At 40.4% G+C, this 14,024-nt stretch overlaps 1 protein-coding gene across 1 annotated transcript in view; it reads left to right on the top strand.

Annotated features, from left to right (window-relative positions):
* Window positions 1-953: 953 nt before the first annotated feature.
* Window positions 954-14,024, top strand: part of ACSS3 (acyl-CoA synthetase short chain family member 3) — a 171,914-nt gene continuing 158,843 nt past the window's right edge. The window contains exon 1 of the mRNA XM_066257582.1: window positions 954-1,416. Coding sequence (XP_066113679.1) covers window positions 1,109-1,416 — 308 coding nt within the window. The 5' untranslated portion in view covers window positions 954-1,108. The remainder of the gene's footprint in view (window positions 1,417-14,024) is intronic.

Genomic DNA, 14,024 nt, shown 5'->3' with positions numbered 1-14,024 from the left:
ACTATTTCTCACTTCAGATTTGGGAATGCACATCGGATTTGGGAATGCACATCTTTACATTTAAAACTGAAAATACTGCCACACAGAAACAGAACGTGCTTGGCATAATCCTAAAGCAAATGAGCTCACACCTCAATTTCACCAAGATGTAAAAACAGGGAAGGGGCTTGAAGAACGTTAAACTCAGCCAGTAATTTATTTCGCCCCTTTCTTTCCATTTTCTCCAGTCTCCCCCCCCCCCCATCATAAAAAGAGCTACAGACACACTATAGAGGCAAATTGAAAGGGAGGAAATGCAACAAGTCCTTTCTTCTTTCTGTCTCCAGTCCAGTAGGAAGTCCTTATCTCGGTGGGGTTCCTTAGCCTCCGAGGCCTGTCAATCACTCCCAGGAAGGCTTTCCCAGTTCTGCCGGCAAACATCCCTCCACTCCTCCCACCTTCTCAGCTGTCAGAAAATCCTGGAGCAGTCTTTGCCCTGGAGCTGCTTGTGTTTTTAATAACCAGAGATTGAGCAGAGTTAAAACAAACAAACAAACAAACAAACAAAACATAAATAAGAAATCCCGGGGCCCCACCGCAGAGTCCAGGATGGCTGGGGTCCACTGCAGGCCCAAGGCGATGTGCCTCCCCCAGCTCACTCTGCAAAGAGCAACGCAAAGTTCGCTCGCTCGCTTGCCCACTGGAAGCAGGCCGGCCCGTGGGCCTCCTCCGAGGGTACTTGTGCCCTGGAGACGGGGCGTGCTGCAGTCCCAAGGCTCTTTCCCTGGGAACCGCGGGATGGGCAATGCATGCAGGGGCTGGGTTTCTTGCAGGGCCACAGTGACCACGCGCAAGGGCCCTGTGATGCCTCCCTCTCCCTCCATCTCTGCCACTCCAGCCTGTTGCTTCCCCTGTGAGTCCAGGTCGGTTTTTCCTTGCGACTCTAGCGTGACTTTCAAACTCCTAGGCTCCGAGTTAACATCAGAGTTTGCCCCCGCCTCCCGCTTACTCCCCGGGGCCCCAAGAAATCTCCAGCACCCTAACTGTCCCCAACACCCTAACTGTCGCCTGCAAAGTGCACTCAGGCTGCAGGTCGCGGAGCGTGCAGGGGTGGGGGCAGCTAGCGGCCATGAAGCCGTCCTGGCTGCAATGCCGCAAAGTCACCGGCGCTGGAGCACTGGGGGGACCCCTGCCTGGGTCTCCCCCTGCTCGGGGGGCCGGCCCGGCCCGCAGGGCATACGTGGCCCCCGGCCCGCGGGGCGCGCTCGGGGCCCGGGGCTGTCGTGCGTTGTCCTCCGGCGGCGGCGGCGAGTACAAGACCCATTTCGCCGCCTCGGTGGCCGACCCGGAGAGGTTCTGGGGCAAAGCTGCGGAGCAGATCAGCTGGTACAAGCCCTGGACCAAAACGCTAGAGACCAGGCACCCGTCCACCAGCTGGTGAGTGACTCTGCCAGCCTCGATCTCTGGGCTCGACGTCCCCTGCACTGGGGACCTGCAGTTCTATTAGGAACGATAATTGAGACTGGAGATGTGTGCTCATATCTTTCAATTTGTGTTTAATTTCATTTCACAGTTCCCATGCCTTCTCTTGAGGGATTCCGTTATCCATTGTGAGTCCAGTTTCCTATAGACAGAGATTTATTCACCTGTATGTCAGGGCTCTGCTTGGCACTGGAGGTGTTAAGCCGACTAAAGCAGGAGCCTGTCTCCAGGGATAGCACGGTCTAGTATGGGAGAAAGCCACATAAACAAGTGCAAGCAGTTTATTAAACTAGGAAAGTATTGCTAAACAGTGTGGGGAAGGAGAGGGTAGTGGAAAGATTTCAATAAAATCACACCTGAGTAGGGTTTAGACAGATGGGTATGTCTTCTCAAAGTCCACGAGGACCTAATTATTAAAGACTAGGAGATAGAAAACAGGTTAAAATTGGATTGTTTCTGTGGGTATGACTAGTTGTGTTAGCTGGCAAGGTTGGAGAAGGGGCTGTCAGTCAGGGGCTTAGGTCTAGAAGGGTTTTAGGTGTCATGGCAAGTAGCTTTCCAGGGTCTAGGCCAGATGGTACTAGAAATCATGGTAGGAATAAAGGCTTTTCTCTTAGCGTTGCAATTACAAGTAGTTATAAACATTATTTTTATATTACAACACACAGAGATACATTATAGAATAAATGCCAAATTTGCTAGAATATTGAGGGAGAGGCAGTCTGGTAGAACTCAAGAGTTGTGGCTGCTTTTCGGGCTTCATGGAGTGTGGTTGCACTCATCCGCCAGTCTTTAGGGAAGGGTGTTTCTTGTAAAAGTTTAAGAAACACTGCAATAAGGTTTGCCATTCCCTTTCCTCGTTCCCAGCAGCGAGATGAGGAAAATGACTAATCAGGTTGGCGTCTGATAAATATCTCCTTGCTGAGGGCAGGGAACCTGGAATGGAGTGGAGATGGCCAAGTGGGCCAGAGCCTGGTGTGTGTCACCATCATCCCCTGTCCTGGACTATTAGAAAATGTTTACGTGGTTGTCCCTTTGGAATCTGAGTGCCTTTCCTCTCTGGGTCCTGTTTTTCTTTCCCAATAGTGTTTGACTAACCCTCTTTTACATGCTTGACAGTGAACCAAGCCCTAGGTATACACCAATGGGTAATACACGGGCCCTGCTTTGTTGGAGCCATGATAATTCCGAGCTGGAACCAGAACACTGGGATTGAGTCCTGGCTTTCACAGTAATGGGCTGGATGTTCACAGGCATGTTACTTAATCCCTCAATAGTATGAGGACTGACTAGGTAAAGGATTAAGACCATGTCTTGAATGAAATAAGCCCCATAAATGTTAGGGGAAGAATACCTATCTTTACACTCTCATTCTACAGTTGTTGTTTGAGCCGATTAACCCTTTGAATGTTTCTCAGATCAAAATACAGATGACTTCCTCTCCTAACAGTATGTTCCCAAAGTTCTGCGTCCACCTATCTGTCATAAAGTATGGTACTTTATGTCATAAAGAAATGATTTATATGACTGTCTTCCCATAAAATTGTGTGCAATGAACTTGATTAAGAAGTCACTGGGATAGTCCAAGTACAAACTAATGAGGGCAAAACATAAGGCAGTGGACAAACACAGGGAAGAGAAACGAGAGATTGCTTGAGGGTTAGTTAGGGTTAGGAGGGGCCAGGGAGTCCAGAGGATTTGGATGGCAAAGTGTCCATCAAATAGACATGTAAGACGTGGAGATTGTCTAACTTGCTTTTTTCTTCTGAATCTCTAGTTGCTTGCCTAGATTTTCTAAAATTGTGTGTATAAAATGTTTTGTTTTTGTTTTTTTTCATTTTTCTGAAGCTGGAAACAGGGAGAGACAGTCAGACAGACTCCTGCATGCGCCCGACCGGGATCCACCTGGCAGGCCCACCATGGGGCGACGCTCTGCCCACCAGGGGGTGATGCTCTGTCCATCCTGGACGTCGCCATGTTGCGACCAGAGCCACTCTAGCGCCTGAGGCAGAGGCCACAGAGCCATCCCCAGTGCCCGGGCCATCTTTGCTCCAATGGAGCCTTGGCTGCGGGAGGGGAAGAGAGAGACAGAGAGGAAAGCGCGGCGGAGGGGTGGAGAAGCAAATGGGTGCTTCTCCTGTGTGCCCTGGCTGGGAATCGAACCCGGGTCCTCCGCACGCTAGGCCGACGCTCTACCGCTGAGCCAACCGGCCAGGGCCTAAAATATTTTTTTTATGAAAAGTTTTGACAAAGAGTCCTTGTATTTTCAAAAATTCAGTACATTGTAAATCAGTGAAATATGATAATACTGTTATTTGACCAACTGATGTTATTTGGTGAAATAACATGACTCAAACATTACTAACAGTCAAACACTACTGAAAAAAATTGAATTCATCTCTGCCATCTTGGAATCCCATGCTCATCCCTATTTTATAGCAGCCCAAGAGGTCAAAGTAAGAGTAAGTCTTGAGTCTTCATTTATTTGACCACTGTGATGCAAACTTACTAAGAAGTTTGGTTGGTCGAACAGCGTTGGGAGGGAAGTAGAGGTGAGAGTCCATACATCTAATCTTAAACTTCATTGAATATGTCATTTCAGTTTGAATTCATTACTGTATTGGATACCTTCTTGTAGATACTGAACATTGGTTAACAATTTTCTACAAAGCTAAACTCAAGGGCAGGGTGAATGTTTTATTTATTTATTATTATTATTATTATTATTATTATTTGTCTTTCTATCCCTCAGATCTAGTGCAGAGATGGTTTATGTTTTTAAAATGATAGTCAAATAACAGCACATAGATTTGATTATTTTTTCTTTGTCTTTGGGAGGTGCTAAGTTGATAAAGGCACAGTCTGATGTGGAAGAGCTTTGCTTATTTTCTTTGAAGCTGGAATTGGAGGAAGAGAGAGGTTAACAACCAAATCCTTAAGAAAAATGAGGAGGGGTTGCCATAGCTAGTTGTTCTGTCCAAGATGGAGATGACATACATAGATTCAAGATCTCTGATGCCCTCTTTATTATCAGCTTGTCTGTTGTTCATGAAAGTTAGCTCCCTTCTGAATCTACAAGCCTTTCAAAAGCCCAAACATATAAGAAGCGGTATGTAGAGGGTATTATATTGAGTGGGACACTTGAAACCATGTCAACATAATAAATTAAAAAAAAAAGAGTAATGCATATCAGCTTTCACAATGGCATAGGTTACTCAGTAGCTGTTTACATTTACAGTCGTATGAACATGGAAATCTTTAAGGGTGATACACTGAAGGGACTGTCCATTGTGGTAAAAATGACTATAAAATACATTTCTGCTACTATAATCTCTGAGATATTTGAATCCCAACTGCATGTGGTGGTTTAGGAACTTCTGAAGAAATGCCCTTCCTCAGAGTTTGGTAGTTAATTCCCATTGTTGACACCTGGCTTTTGGGGTAATAAAGTATATTACAGAGACTTCAGTGGACAACTGCAATAGAAGGTGAAGCAATTAGAAGTCCTAGTAATTTCTCTAATCTTGGAACAACAGAATGAATGTTTTGGTTCTTTTTTCCTGATTGCACATCTTGCTGTCAATCTGAAATTGAAATCCACTTGCCACTCTCTGAAGGATTAGCCACACACTTCTGCACTATGCATTGCGGTCGCCTCTTCTGCTTGGTCATTATTTATTCCTTTCCATGGAAGCAGTGCAATCCCATTTTAGTTTACTTTGATTTAAACAACATTGAATGAAAAGACTCACATACTAGTTGTTTTAGAATCTAATATTTATTAACAGTAACTATAAACTGAAAAGGAAGAGACTCTAACTAAATCTAGATTATTGGAATATGATTTCAGCTTGTTAACATTTTTATAATGGAAATAGTGTAGATTTTTCAACATGTAAAGAATCAGTTGTTTACTATCTATGAGATAAAGGTTGTTTGATTTCTCTAAATCTTAAAATGGCTTGTAAGAGTTGAAGACATCAATCATTCATTCACTGTGTCTATGGTACAGAAAAAATAATGGCAATACTGAAAGAACTCACCACACAACAGGGGAGACAAATGTTAAATAAATATTACCAAGCTATTTAGGGTTGCAGAGGTGCTATGAAATACAATAGTTAATGGGGGATTTAACCTGGTTTTCTCTAGAAGAATGATGGAAGGAGTCTTGAGGAAATGTTTAAAATGAGATCATAGTGAAGAGGGATTAGATGTGAGAAGAGGGGAGGAACATTTCAGGCAATGAAAACCACATTTGCAAAGGCCTTGAGTGATGTAGTATCTCAGTAAATACTAGAAACCGAAAGAAGGCTAATGTGGCTGAGGCTTAAGGGATGACAGGGAACTTAACAAGGAGTGAAAGAAGAGAGCCCTGTTATGAGTGGTTTTGCAAGTCAAGTTAAGGATTTGAAAATTTTTCCCCTGCATGTAATATATGTCATATAGTGCATAATTAAAATATAAGTTTTATATAAATTTCTTTTTGAGCTGGAACAAGACAGGTCTGAGTTCAACCCTGTTACCAGACTAAATGGGTCCTTTGAGCACATTAAAGCACAAATGCAAGCAGGAATTTGCAGCCAAGAAAGTAAAGTTTTATCAGTTGAGGAAATGGTGTCAAGCTCTGAGTTTCAGGTGAACTAGTGCTCAAAGATCTGGCTCCCCAATGGCTTCCAGGGAATGGGTTATAAGGGGGAAAATCATTAATCATGGTGATTAAGGGAGTTGGGGTCATGGGCTCTACTGATTGGCTGAGGCGGGAGTAGTTGATCATTGTATCAGGTCCTGATGTCAGCCACAGTGTTACTCTGCCATGTTTTAGTGAGGGTGTATTCCACTACTGTAGGGTCTTTCTGCTTTCCTGGGCCTGGGCCTGGGCCTGAAACACAGCTGAAGTCAAGATGTTATCTTTAGCTTGAGGGAATCTCTGTTTTGTGGTCAACAGATCTGAGGCATTATTCTTAAGCCAGTTTGATATTGACCAGAATTTGATGGCAAGGACTTAATGATTAAGGAAGGGAGTGGACAGACAGAAAGGAGAAGGGGCCATGTTATAGAAGTGGAGTTTCAGCCCTGATCAGATAGCTCAGTTGGTTAAAGCATCTTCCCTGACATGCTGAGGTTAAGAGTTCGATCCCCAGTCAGGGCACATACAAGAATCAACCAATGACAGCATGAATGAGTGGAACAAGTGTATCTCTCTCTCTCTCTCTCTCTCTCTCTCTTGCTCTCTCTTTCTCTCTCTCTTTCCCTTCTTCTGTCTCTAAAACTTGATAAATAAATTTAAAGGAAAGAAAAAAAGAAAGAAAGAAAGAGAAAGAAAGAAAGAAAAAGAAAGAAAGAAAGAAAGAAAGAGAAAGAAAGAAAGAAATGGAGGTTTTGGGCTTTTATAACCCCAACTCTGCCACTTACCTTAGGTGATCTTCAATATTCTTACTTGTAAAATGAGAATAATGATAGTATCAATTTCTTGGGTTCTATGGGCAGAGAGTGGAGGCTTATAAAATACATATCCAGGACTGTGCCTGACACACAGTACTAGTCTTTGGACTATGGGAGAGATATTCTCACAAGCTAATGTGGTTCAGGAAATGGTAATAATGTGTTTTCAGAGAAATGGTAGTATTTGAATTGGATTGTAAAGTAGGCCTTAGGAAAAAATATTTATATGTGGGGAACAGACATGACAAAGGCATGAAGGTAAGAAGGAACCAAGTGTGCTTGGAACACTTAGCAGAACAGCTGGCTGGCAGCGGTGACTTTGAATTACTGGTGCTGGACTTGGGCAGGTGGTATCAGGATGGGTTGAGGAGGCTGGGCATTGCAGGCTAAGGCATTCCAGGCTACAATTCCTATTCTGACTGAGAGACTGCACACAGGTTTTGTTTGACTCAGTGCTGTATTTTTTTATTGATCAATATTTAAACATTGGAACAGTTCATTTAAAATCTAAATGTCCTTTAACACTTTAGTTTTTGGGTTTCTTCTGGAAAAAAAAAAAAGCTGAGTATCTGTCAGCAATGGGTCAGCATTCTTACATGGCAGCCTTGGCTGGGACTGAGAAGCTGCTGTCCCAGGCTGCATTAGGGAGGGAGTGCCTCCCGGCCATGGGAGGCGGGGGGGCAGAGGAAGTTATGAGGACTGCAAGAATATGAGTCAGATGTTCAAGTGGAGGAGTTGATTGTGAAATTAAAGATAATGGGTTGAAAATGTGAGAGGGCTTGATGTAGAAGTATAGCTTTGATGGTAAATTGCAAAGAGGTGACAGTTGAAGCCTGGTGAATGTTCCGTGAAGGGCAAGGCAAGTGAAAAGGGGAAAGAGGAAGAGAAAGAAGGGAGATGGGAAGAGACAGACGGAAGGGAAGAGAAAACTACCAAGAACTTCGGAGACAAGTAATAGAGGAAAACACAGAATTGTTGGGGTGTTGTTCAAAGAAGTAGGAGAAGGAAGAGTATGATATTTTAGTGTCATGGAGTGTGAGAAGGAGAAGTTAAAAGTAGTGAAAGTCAGTGGTGGTCAAGGGCTCTGAGATGTTTTGAGAGTACCGAGGATTGAAGGATTAGTTTTGACTTAGAAATTCCTCAGTGACATCAATAATGTGTTGTCAATGGAGAAATGAAGACAAAATCCAGACATTGCATTTGAGTGACATGGAGATAGGCAAAAACATACCATGGATATGTTTGACAGCGGCTGAAGGGGAGACAGGTGACATGTGAAGGTACCTAGGTTATGTGAAAGATACTTTCCCACTCTCTTACTTTCCCCTCTGCTCCCTTTAGGAAAAACCCGAGTTCAAAGGCAGAAGTGAGGAATCTGTGAAACAGGTATAAAGGGAGTTTTGCTTACTTGAAACTTATTTCTCATCAACAGGACTCCTTGTTTTCACAAATTTAACTTTGTGTGTCTTTTGTTTGTTTGTTTAGATACTAGAAGTTCATGAAAGAAACAAGATGGAAAAATTTAAAAGATGGACTAAAGAGATACTCAGCATATCTATTATATATGTTTCTGTTATATACTGTTCAGCTAGATATCTAAACATTTGATTGTGAGATTGATGAGGAAAACAAGGAGACAGTTGAAATTATCAAGCATGATGTCACTAAGTTGTTCAGAGGGGGAAATGTTCTTTATCTTGAACTGGCAAATTTTCTATGAGTTTGGCATTGTTTCAAAAGGAACCTAAATAAGGAAAATATAAAGTGAATTTTATTTTACCAGAAAGTAATTTAATTCCCTTACTGAATTTTGGTTCTTTGGCAAACAATTAGTCAGGCGCATTAAACTGTAAAATTCAATCTTCTTTTTATTAAATGTATTAAGATTCTATAAAGTTTTCTTTATATTTCTCAAATTTCATATAGTTATATTTAATTCTGGCTTGAAAGTGAGAGTTTTATCTAAAGATGAAAAATTAGTTCCCTTTTGACACACTCAAACAGAAATGAGTTTATTCATAATATTGTATACAGTACTGGTATATTTAAATTTAAATAACCATTTTTCATAAATATAAAAAAGTATTTTGAGAAGGTACATGGTCAGCAATGAAAGTGGCTGACACAATACTGTTCCTTAAAGTAACAGCATCAAAAAGACCAGTTTAAAAAATGGGCCTTATTTTATATTCTGAAGATCAGCAACTTGGTGCTGTGCTATATCTAATTTTCTACATCTGTCATGCAACTGGGCCTGCAGGACAGAACAGAGTGAGCAGAGGAAGGCTGCCCTTACATAAGCGAGGATGGATTGCCTGACAAACGGCACAATCAATGAACAATGGAAATTCAAGCAGCTGCGACCAGTCCACTACCAGGCGTGGGAGGGGGCAATCCAACTCTGAGCACTCGGAGCATCTCCTGGAAGGTGGCGCACTTTTCCTTTCTTCGTGCCATACGCTGTTATTAAGAAGAAATCCAGTGGTTTATGTTATCTCCCCCACTCCCTCTCCTTCTTTTCCTCCTTCTCCTTCTCCTTCTCCTTCTCCTTCTCCTTCTCCTTCTCCTTCTCCTTCTCCTTCTCCTTCTCCTTCTCCTTCTCCTTCTCTTCTTCTTCTCCTTCTCCTTCTCCTTCTTCTTCAAAAAAGAACAATTTCCATTTTCATGAGCATCAAACAGCAACTTCATGAAGGAGATCATCACGTTCCGTCATGGTGCTACATTTGAAAGAGAGATGTGTGGGAAACAGACATCGTTGTGATAATATATAGGAATGTTATAATAATCTCTTAAAGTTACAGTTTTAGGAAGCACATCTGAACGTGGAACTCAAGGGACTGAGCAAATAAGGACAAAAAAAAGAAAGAAAAAACTCATGAACATGGACAGCGATGTGGTGATGGAGGGAGGTGGAGGAGGGTGTAGAGGTGATAAATGGTAATGGGCAAAAGAAACCCAGTGGCTTAAATTATGTCCTCCCTCTCTTCCCCCTCTTTCTTCTTCTTCTTCAAAAGAACCCCAATTTCTACTTTCATGAGCACTAAGCAGCAACTTCATGAAGGAGATCATTACTTGAGGGGGCAAACACACATACAGTATACAGAGATATGTTGTAGAAAGGGGTATCTGAAATCTGCATAATTATGTTAAGCAGTGTCACCTCAATAAAGTGAGTTAAAAAAATAAACCACGTGGTTAGAGAACCTGTTATGAGAGGTTAAATTATACATGCTTTTGTTGTTATGGTGGTTAAATGAGATAAGACAGTACATAGAAAAGAGAGGTACTATTTTATAATATCTAAGAAAATTGAAGTTTAAGAATTTTAATTTTGAAATGGTCCAGTTGTCAGTCTTAGAACAGCTAAAAAGGAAAGTCTTTCAAATTCTAAGTTAGATAGAGTTGAGCTTATGACTTTTAAGTAAATAGTGAATTTTATTAATTTAAAATAAAGTCCTGGCCCTGGCCGGTTGGCTCTGCGGTAGAGCGTTGGCCTGGCGTGCGGGGACCCAGGTTGGATTCCCGGCCAGGGCACACAGGAGAAGCGCCCATTTGCTTCTCCACCCCTCCCTCCTTCCTCTCTGTCTCTCTTCCCCTCCCGCAGCCAAGGCTCCATTGGAGCAAAGATGGCCCCGGGCGCTGGGGATGGCTCCTTGGCCTCTGCCCCAGGCGCTAGAGTGGCTCTGGTCCCAGCAGAGCGATGCCCCCCCTGGTGGGCAGAGCATCGCCCCTGGTGGGCTTGCCGGGTGGATCCCGGTGGGGCGCATGCGGGAGTCTGTCTGACTGTCCCTCCCCGTTTCCAGTTTCAGAAAAATACAAAATAAATAAATAAATAAATAAATAAAATAAAGTCCTGTAGGTGTTTGACTTAAGAGCTAACTCTGCACAATAGGAACATCTTCTTCTTAGATATTAAAATAACAACATTTCCCAGTCTAATCTTTCAAAATTTCTCTCCTAAATGTATCTATCAATTAAGTAAAATAAATTTGGAAAGATTTAAAAAAAATATTTCTCTCCTAAATGGATCTATCAATTAAGTAAAATAAGTTTTGGAAGATTAAAAAAAATAAAGATTTAAAAAAAATAAAGATAAAAAATGCTAAGTGTCTACTGTGGACATGACCAAAATAGATATTTGTAAAAAAAATTAGTATGATAGAGTGATTAAAAATTTAGTAGCCGAAGGGACATAAAATCAGTAGCATTGACTGTTAGCTAAATAGCTGTGAGTACAAGCATGAGAGTTTAGAAGTATACTTTTTTCACTAATCTACTTTGCTTTCTCACTATACTTTTTATTTTTACAGAGCTTCAATGATTCTCAACTGAGAGTTAAATGCTTTTCTAAACCATAAATGCCCTGACTTTGCTTTCTTCCCAACTCTCCCCCTTAATCAAGGCTGAATGAAATTTGCCCCTCTTATTAATGGAAATTTGTCAGATACCCTCTTTTGGTGAATAGAAGGAAAAAGTTTAGGATCATTATTTGTGGAGAAAACAAACTTATTCCTGGGTTAAAATGTTGGCTCCACTCTTTGAACAGTACCCTGCTTCAAATAATCATAAAATTAAGGAATTATAAAATGCAGGCTCTGTTATTGTTCAGTAATATCAGGGTTTTTTTGGGTTTTTGTTTTGGTGTGTATGCCAGATTATAAATTTATTCTGGGGAATAAATCCAAGAAAAACTGCTATGAAAGATGCTTTTGGTTAGAAAACAATGCATTGTTAACATTTTATTTTACTTCAGAGTAGATGACACATATTGTTGGGGCTTGATCTCTATAATTTATCAAGAGAAAAGGCCATAGAATTGTTCAACAGTCAAGAGAGATCTATGATAATCAAGACTGACAACTCTGGAGAATAGGCTGGATGCTACTTGATGAATTAGACTTTTAGTATAGCCACATTGTATGAATTTATCTTGAAAAGCATCTAAAAAATAAATATTTATATCATGAATAGCCACAATGTATGAATTCATCTTGAAAAGTATCTAAAAAATAAATATTTATATCATGAGTTTATCTTCTTTAAGACCGAAATGTAGCCACATTGTATGAATTCATCTTGAAAAGTATCTAAAAAATAAATATTTATATCATGAGTTTATCTTCTTTAAGACCGGAATGTAGCCTGCTTGAATAATTCAGGCTGATTTATTTTCCATGTACTCTACTTTTTTGATTGAGTACATTTAATATTTGATATTTTTTCTTTTGATTGACTTTGTTAAGATGAGACTGGTTAACAAAATTATACAGGTTTCTGGTACACAATTCCACAATGTGTCATCTGTACACTGCACTGTGTTCACCGCCCCAGGTCAAGTCTCCTTCCATCAGCGTTTATCCTCCCTCTACTTCCCAGCCCCCCCCCCCCCATACACATAAGCATGGTTGTGTGATTAGCTTTGGCTAATGCAGTAAGAGGAGTAAGGCATGTCAGTGCTTCCATCCTTAGAGCTCTCTGGTTTGTCATGGCCATTGTGGAAGCAAATGTAGGATAGAAGTAAGTCTGGATTGCTGAGCAAATATGCGTAGAGGACAGTGCTTTGGGGAGTCCAATTGAACCTACAGAGAAGTATAAATAAGTAAGATTTATTTTTATGAGTTACAGAGAGTTTGTGGTTATTATTGTAGTGAATCCAACCCATCCTTATTGAAAGAGAAGAAAATAATAACTTTATAGAATATTTGGAATAACTTTAAGTATGCTAATGGATATAAGTAGTGTCTCGCATATAGTTAAAACAGGTAAGCATTATTTGTACCCATACTATGAGCCAGGTATAATACTAGGTACTTTAATTTACTTAATATTTATAACAACCCTGTGAGATGGGGTCAAATTTTATTCTCGTGTTATGGCAGTAGAAATGGAGATACAGAGAGTTAGGAAACTTGCCTAAACTTATAAAACTTTTGGGTAGTAGAATTAGAATTTAAACCCAGGTTGAATGAATTTAGCATCTATATTCTACCTAAATGCTACATTGTATTGTTTCTATAGTAATAGTCTCCATTGATTTTAGTTTTTCTTTTCTTACCCCTTCTTTAACAAAACCACTAAAACGAATTTAAAAAATCAGGATTTACATCTCAGTGACATTCAGAAAATAGCCTTATTGATATAGGATGATAGATTGATATCCTTTGAGAAAAATAAACTATATTTTATACATAAAATATTTAAAACATGCATGATACTCCCAAAAGTGAGGGGAGCAAGGCTTTATATTATTTCCTACTTTTGAAATGTTTCCTGGACAATAGAAAGCAATATTAATCTCTCATAGAAATGCTCTGTTGTTTTTCTGGCTTGAAGGAAGTCTGTAATGACCACATTACTCAGTGCTTGCAGTATGCTGTAGTATTATTGTTATGGGCACATGGTGATAAATAATCTAATTAATTCATCTGATTATGAATATTTGAAAAAAATTTTTTCTTCTAACTTCTTAATAAAAGAAAATACTAGGACTTGCTGCATCTTTGTAATTATGGAAGTTGTTGATTTTATTTCATTTTTTATGAATTCATGTAGGGCATGCTTTCCTGTTTTTCTTTTGCTGCTTTTCATCTCGATCCTAGTGCGAGTGGACAGACCTGCCTGTGTTAAGTGCAAAGATGAGAGTTTCTTTGGAATCATCTTGCTTAAAGTTTTCTTAGTTCATATATGAATATCTCATTTCTTTGAAATTCCATATAAGAACAATGAATTGTTGGCTCTCTCACTTACCTTAGTTATTCCATGGATGTCGCCAAATTTTGGGGAACAAATGATCTATAAAAATGTTCAATGCTTCCTTTCAGTGTTTAGGACTTGGAATATTTGCAGAGTCATATTCCAGTTTCTGACTGAGCTATTTTTCTCTAAGGCTGATACATGGTCTCTCAATAATGATAATGACAACAACAACAACAGTGACAACCATGGCAATGACGACAGCAGCTGCTAATTGTTGAGCACTTGCTCTGGGTTAAGGCCAATGCTAAGACTAATAGGCATGTTTCTTTGTTTCTTTAGATTCTTCCAACACCTCATGAGATAAGTTTAGTTAAAATGCATTTTTATAACTGTGTAAACTAAAACACAGGGAGATTAAGTGA

This window comes from Saccopteryx bilineata, chromosome 2 (assembly GCF_036850765.1).
Source record: "Saccopteryx bilineata isolate mSacBil1 chromosome 2, mSacBil1_pri_phased_curated, whole genome shotgun sequence".
NCBI classification, from domain to species: domain Eukaryota; kingdom Metazoa; phylum Chordata; class Mammalia; order Chiroptera; family Emballonuridae; genus Saccopteryx; species Saccopteryx bilineata.
The sequence above is the reverse complement of the archived record's forward strand: the minus strand, read 5'-3'. Positions and strand labels throughout refer to the sequence as shown.